Source organism: Morone saxatilis, unplaced genomic scaffold (assembly GCF_004916995.1).
Source record: "Morone saxatilis isolate NCDOM2014 unplaced genomic scaffold, NCSU_SB_2.0 Contig14, whole genome shotgun sequence".
NCBI classification, from domain to species: Eukaryota; Metazoa; Chordata; class Actinopteri; family Moronidae; genus Morone; species Morone saxatilis.
The window spans coordinates 20,312,986-20,320,126 of record NW_023339696.1 but is presented as its reverse complement, the minus strand read 5'-3'; the positions used below and the strand labels follow the sequence as shown (position 1 = coordinate 20,320,126).

The following is a 7,141-nucleotide window of genomic DNA, read 5'->3' as shown; positions in this document are numbered from 1 at the left end:
AGTGATTTTGTCTTAAATTAAGGCACCAGAAGAGTTCTTACACTGTTGAAACTGATTACATTGAACATTTTAAGTAACACAAACTTAGTTTTGTAAATTAAAAAAGATTCTTGAGTAGTCAGTTTTTACTAGTTTTAAGTGACACCAACTTAAGTTTTTTAAGTTACAGAAATATTCCTGATTAAGTCATTTTACTTAAAGAATTAACTCAGTGTCACTTAAAAATAACTAAAACTACTTGATCAAGAGTGTTATCTAATTTACAAAACTGAGTTTGTGTTACTTAAATGTTCAACGTGAGCAGTTTCAACGATATTTTTTGAGCTTTAAACTTTGATGTTTTTGTTTGTGTGACTTGTCTTAACATTTTATTCGCTGTATTCTGGATTTGGCTCAGACGACATGACGAGGTTGTTATGATTTAGGGAATATTAAAGTTTTACTTCCAGGTTTTGAAAGGGGTCTCTTGACCTCTGACCTCAAGATATATGAATGAAAATGGGTTCAATGGGCACCAACGTCTGTCCCCACCACAGACTCAGAGACACCCACTTTATGCTAATCTCATGCAGTTTTGGCTTTCAGGGTTCCCACGCGTGCTGGAAAACCTGGAAATTTAAAGACTAGTTTTCCAATTATTGAAACACCTGGAAATAAAATGAAACTACCAAATATCCTGTAAATAATCTACGTTGTTGTGGAAACTTTTAGTTGAATTTCAGCCTGTGTTGTGGCCACATTAATGTTATGGTGAGAGGAGTTAAACGTCTCGATTGATGAGCCTTTTAAAGATATTCACAAAGATCAGTTATTCATCCTGCAACCCATTAAAGGAGCAGTGTGAAGGATTTAGTGGCAACTAGCATTTGAATACAGCTCAGCCTTCCTAGTGTGTGGGAGAAGCTACGATGGCCGTAAGCCTATCTAGAGGCAGTGTTTGGTTATGTGCTACTGTAGAAACATGGCGGTCCAACATGGTGGACTCCGTAGAAGAGGACCCCGCTCTATCTGTAGAAAAACGGCAACAAAAACACAACAATTCTTATTTTTAGCTTTTAAAATGACACCAATTTGCATTTTCATGTAAAATTACAGGCAGGAAAAGACAAACGTATGAGAGTGAATCCAGCATCTGTTCTCTTCTTCACGTACATCTGTAATTTGTCTTCAGTTGTGCGGCGCTTCCCACATCGACAGCCTATCAGAGAGGAGGAGATTTACCCTGCACACACACACACTAGAGATCAGACTGTACACATTATATCATGTAAAGCTGGTAGTTGATCTTATGGCTGCGGCTGCTGCGACTTGGGAGCTACGCTAACAGGAAGTAGAACCTCATCCTGGATTATAATCTAAGCTCAAAGTAATCTTTTTTTCTCCTTTTATGTATTAATATGCTCAAAGGAAGTCTGGAATATAATTTGCCATTTGTAATGGATAATATCGCAGGCAAAGATTTGTAGGAGGGGAGGAGCGAGGGGGGTTTGGACGAGCAGCAGCAGCAGCAGCAGAGAGAGGAAGAGTTGTTCTGGTTCCTGTTGTTTCTGTGGAAGTGGAGAGAATGAATCCCTTAATAAAGGCGGCAGCACATCATTCGGGGCCGGCGGAGGGATGCACAGAAATCTCACCCAAGGAGCCTCAACAAGATTATGAAGATTTGATATATCTGCTGGGAGGCGAAACACAGTGGCTGCATATCGAAAGCCGGGATTAGTTTTCATTTGGTCTCCTCTGGCCTGGCCCCGAACCATGAGGCTAGAGCGCGGGCGGCGGGCTTCTCTGGCGATCACCCTCAACATTGTGGCGTTTGCGTTCGCCTTGTCGGCGGTGACCACCAGCTACTGGTGCGAGGGGACCAGGAAGGTGGCCAAGCCCTTCTGCACGGGGCCGCCGATGAAGGCGAAGCAGTGGTTCTGCATCCGCTTCAACAGCTCCAACATCAACGACAGCCGGCTGGTGCAGTACATCTTCGAGACCGGGGAGGAGAAGTTTCTGCTCAAGAAGTTCCACACGGGGATCTTCTTCTCCTGCGAGGAGGCCGCCGACATGAACGGTAAGGCCGACCACGAGCGTCAGCTACACTGTAAAACAAATCTGTAGGTTTACAGGTTTTTCACTGTTTATTTTACAGATCTTTTCTGTTTTTTTTTTTATTTAAATTACAAATATTAATAAAATTATAAATTATAGTCTGTGAATTTACATCTGCAACTGTAAATAATCATAAAATTGCTGCTTATTTAAAGAAAATGTCCCCCCCCCATAAAGTCAGTTTATTTAATAAATTAAATTGTTTAATACATTTCTAAAAGTATGTAAAATTACTGATAATAGACAGTAAAAATAAGTATTTCTGTAATTTTACATGTATTTGTTTGTTAATTTGCAGATATCTTGTATAATTATGGAAGTTTTCACAACAAAAACGTCCAATAAATGTTTTTTATCAGTGTATAAGGGTTGGTAAACTGTCACAATACAGTTATTTTATCACTGAAAACAGCAACAATTACTGTAATCTCACAGATATTGACTTTTATTACAGTTATATAACTTTTAATACGTTTAACTACTTTACTTACTGCTCGTTTGCTTAATCTATTATATACATCATAGTTAAATGGTTATATTTTGTATTAAATCTGAATCTTCAAAGTAACTTTTAACTAAAGTTGTCCAATAAATGTAGAGGAGTAAAAATTACAACAGTTATATTGTCCAATAGAACAAAATCTTATTTATAGTATAAAGAAAATTAATAAAATCTGAGTAAAAAACTTTATTTATATATATAACAGTGAGTTCTTTATTGTATTTATCACAGAAACATCCTGAACTCACTATCTACCATATTAAAATAATATATTATAATAAGAATAAGGTGATATTATAAATTGATGACAGTAGGTATATATACTGAAGTGAGATCAATACTTTGCTTACACCCCGTTTTAGTGAGTAACTGGTGCTTTAAAGCTGGCAGTAGCTCATTTTATTAAAAATTATGTTGTTGTCATATGTTGCTGGAAACTTAATGTATATCCTGACAGTAGAACACGAGACAGATAATCTGGGGAAAAAATCAGCGTCCTCAGCTCGCTCCTAGTGCCCCGAATGGGGATGTAGGGGAGAATCCACCAGCCCGAAGTGAGAAACAACCGATCAGAGCCGAGAGAAAGAGAGTTTGGCGGTTTTAGTTTCTCATCTCACAGGTCGGTCAAATACAAACTGGGAACGGAACTCAAACAACAACCTCTATGTTCAAGCCTCCAACCTAAAAGTGTCTTATAATCTTTCCTCGGTCTGCGAGGAGAACATAGTTTTTTGTTCCGGGCCCGGTGGATTCTTGCCAAGATGTCATTCGGGAGCACTTAGAACGAGGCCAGAGGAACCTGATTTTTTTCACAAGATTACCTGTCTCACATTTTCTACTGTCAGGATTTAGTGAAAGTTTCACAAATTCGACAAAGAAATATGGTTTATAGAGAAGTTACCTTACTGCAGGCTTTAAGATCCGCCCATAAAAACTTGGGGTTTCTCTTAAGGTTTGGTCTTGATGAAAGCATTAAGAGAATAGCATTATTAGCTATAATTATTTAGGGATTTTAAAGCTCAAAAGGTTGGATTAACCAGCATTGTGAATTGACTCTACAATGGAGTACATAAGAAAATAGTCCAAAGACTGTTGGTGATGAGAAAGAATCGTGAGAATATTATTCAGTTTGGTGTAGGTATGATATCGTCTTTGGGGCTCAAATAAAATGAAGTTAAATGTTTGTGTTGTTGGTGTATGAAATACGGATTGTTTAAAGCATCGCTAAACATGGAGCAACAGGAACCAGATTAAAGACGTTGCACGCGAGCCGTCGCCGTTTGGGTTTCATAAGCTGCTGAGTAAAGGATAAATGATTGATCAGGATTCGCATGCAAACAAATGGGTGTAATTCTGACCTCCGCGCGAATATTATGCAGTAGCATGAAAGGTGCGTTTATTTATTTTATGGTAACCTTTATTGTAACTAAGTCCCTCTTAGACAAAGACAGCACAATTGGTAAATAGAAATACGAAAACACAAGAAAGGGATGGACTGAAGAAGGCAGCCGTAAAGATGACACTGTGTATGACAAAGTTTTGATGCAGAAGAAAGCTCCAAAGTATTTAAGTGTGTAATATTTGCAAGAAAAGTTTGAGTAAACTGATTGGTTTCTATTAATAATTTACGTCTGTACGTCCATTTACATTTGACTCGGTAACCTAGTTAACTTCCATTAATTAGTTTAATGGGGTATAGCAAATGCACAAAAGACTGTATCTATCTTGCTGTGAAATATGGGGAAAGTAATAAAGTAAGACTGAAGATTATCCAAACATTTGCCGTACAAGACAGAGCATGAAAGATGTCAACAAAGTGATAGAACATTAAAGTTTGCCAAAAGATAAATTGGAATTAATGAAATTTTTACTTGGTTTAAGAAGCTTTGAAACAAGAAAAGCTTTTAAGGAACTCTTGTTTGTGCTTAGGTTATTTTTTGGTTATTTTAAAATAGTTTCTTCAAGGACATTGATTAGGGATTTAGCAGGAACCCGTAAAAAGTACAATAAACTCAATTAGATGTGTTGTAGTGTTTGTTTCTTCTGCATCACGAGGGGTTTGACCTGTCGAGGACTTCTCAGAGGATTGCACCAGAACATGAAAGGAGGTTTGAAGAATTGAAGCGTTGGAGGCATTGGTTAAATGGCCACGGTAGAAAGTTGTTGTTTCTGGTCAGGCCGAGCGAGGACTCGGTGTGTGTTATGTCAGTTGGTCTGACAGCTTTAGTGGAAAGGAAGTCCCTAGCAGGGAGATAGGACCTTTAGGTTAACCACAAACGAGTGAAGTTATCGAGTTATCACTCTCCACCAGACGTCCATTAAAAAAACAGTAATTTTAGCGTCCAGTGGGATTCATCGTGAACTTCATTCAAAACTCACCAAAATCCATCTCTGAGTGAGTCTTGTCCAAGCCATCACAAATCTGGTTTGGTGGAGAGAGGTAAATCCTTAATTCAACCGACGTAGGATGATAAAAGAGGCAGTTGGAGAACCAAATGGATTGTATTAGCAGTTAGAAATGTGTGGCCAGACTGGCTTTAAAACAATACCACGATTTGACTGGGAGAAGCGGGTACACAGGCAGAGGAGTCATTTAGCTCCAGCTAGATCGTGTTATATGGGGAAGATATAGTTGTTTGTAGCGTCATTACATTATCCGATAAAGTCCCTTGTTTCTATGTAACACTCAGGATATTAAAATCACTTTTATTCTGCTTACTTTAGTCATTCCTGCTAGAAATAGACACAAAACACAACGAAAGCGTTAGCGATTGGGTCGGCAGATTTGCTGTCGTCGTAGAGTTGAGGTCTTCACACCCCCATCAAACCCCCAATGTTCGCATTCTGTGTGAAAAACTGATGTGTGAATTAATTAATCATCAAAAAGACGACGACAAAGGCAACCATATGAAGTTATAGAGGATATAATGCTGCAGCTTTCAGGGAGCAGGTTAGCTAATGAACATATGCAGCGTTTTATAATGTGATCTCTAGTTTGTAATATCATCCTAACTCACTTTACTCTGGCTATATTTTCTTTTTTAACTCCAGTTCCACCATCTTCTTTCCCCTGCAGACAAAAAAATAAGATATTTATTTTAACCGACTAGTTTTTCTGGTGTCGACTAGCGAGATTCGTAGCTTGTAACCAACCAGTCGACTAAACAACACTTCAAAAATAAACCACGTTTGGGCGAATTTTCTAATTTCAAATAAAAAGATTCAGCTCTTTTACGTCGCTGATGGAAATATCTACACGTACAAAAACCACAATCGGGTGTGTCTTGTATGTTACGAACAACTAGCATCAACCGCCGCTGTCCTATAATATATAATTATAATATATAATATATAATAAATCTGTCCAGTCTAAAGCAGAGGACCTGTCGTACCCACAGACGGAGACAGAGTGGGATTATTCATCAGGGACAGGATATTTATTACGAGGACAACTGAACTCACTCCTTGTTCTCTAGGGGTCCTGTGGTTGTGTATCGTGGCTGAGAGTCTGTACCTCACCCTGCTCTTCACGGGCGGCGCTCTGATGACCCTGGAGCAGTGTCCCTGCTTCAGCATCATGAACAAACTGAAGCTCAGTGCCTTCGCCGCCATGTGCACGGCCCTGTCAGGTAACACTGCAAACAACAACAAGGTCTGAATGTTGTCTTTCTGTCTGTCACTGAGGCAACAGACTAGCAGAGTGTATCTGCCTGTTTTGAGCGATACAGACGTCCCCCTGCTGTGTGATAAAGCTGCTACACACAGAAATCCCAGTACAGTTATACAAACATCTCATCTGGAGGCAGAAATAATCTCACTGGTTCATGTTAACCTCAGTGTGCAAGACTGAATGAATCACAGTGTGCTGAGAACACAGGAGTTATCTCTCCGTTCACTTACTGAACGTATGAATGTAAAGTGGTCGTATTTTTCTTTAAGTTCAGGGAAGCTGCTGCTCGTTAATGGAGGTGGTTTAGTTAATCAGACGCACATTCATTAGTTTGTACTACTAATTACTAATTAGCTGTTAAACAATGTAATCAGTAATCTAATCCTAGTATGAAAGTATTAAAGTAACCTCAATACCAAATAAAAACGAGACAATAAAAGTATACATATAAGTGTATTTTAAGACAACAGAACGATGTAACGATAGAAAAGAAAATAGAAACAGAAACAACTTTTAGCATAAAAAATGTGTCAACTGTATGTAAAATGTATTTTAAAATTGTATTTGTGCTAAATAATCCCCATTTTTACTAAATGTTACTGAACTCCCTAAACCTGCTCGTACACATTTGTTATAGAGCGAGTTAATATTTTTATATTCTAATCTAATATTCTAATAAAAAGCAGTTTTGTAAATAATATGTTATTATCAATTATATTAAATACAATGTGTGTATTTTGTTTTAAACTTGATTGTTGGCAGGATAAAATGTATGTCACCTAAAAGTGATGCAAGGTGGAAATAACTTTAAATAAATCAAAATAAATAAATGTTACTTTATTGACTTGTTAATGTAGTAAATTTGACAAAAAAAA

At 37.9% G+C, this 7,141-nt stretch overlaps 1 protein-coding gene across 1 annotated transcript; it reads left to right on the top strand.

Annotated features, from left to right (window-relative positions):
* Positions 1-1,527: 1,527 nt before the first annotated feature.
* LOC118323221 (germ cell-specific gene 1-like protein) lies at positions 1,528-6,254 on the top strand. Its single transcript, XM_035655157.1, has 3 exons — positions 1,528-2,099; positions 4,669-4,701; positions 6,071-6,254. The coding sequence occupies exons 1-3, from the start codon at positions 1,753-1,755 to the stop codon at positions 6,252-6,254; spliced, it is 564 nt and encodes a 187-aa protein (XP_035511050.1). The 5' UTR covers positions 1,528-1,752.
* Positions 6,255-7,141: the final 887 nt, after the last annotated feature.

Bases quoted from the DNA above. Each gene is read 5' to 3' on its own strand.
- LOC118323221 (XM_035655157.1), top strand. From the start codon at position 1,753: ATGAGGCTAGAGCGCGGGCGGCGGGCTTCTCTGGCGATCACCCTCAAC. The intron at 2,100-4,668 runs GTAGGTTTACAG...TGACCTGTCGAG, and splicing joins CTACACTGTAAAACAAATCT to GACTTCTCAGAGGATTGCAC. The intron at 4,702-6,070 runs GAGGTTTGAAGA...TCCTTGTTCTCT, and splicing joins ATTGCACCAGAACATGAAAG to AGGGGTCCTGTGGTTGTGTA.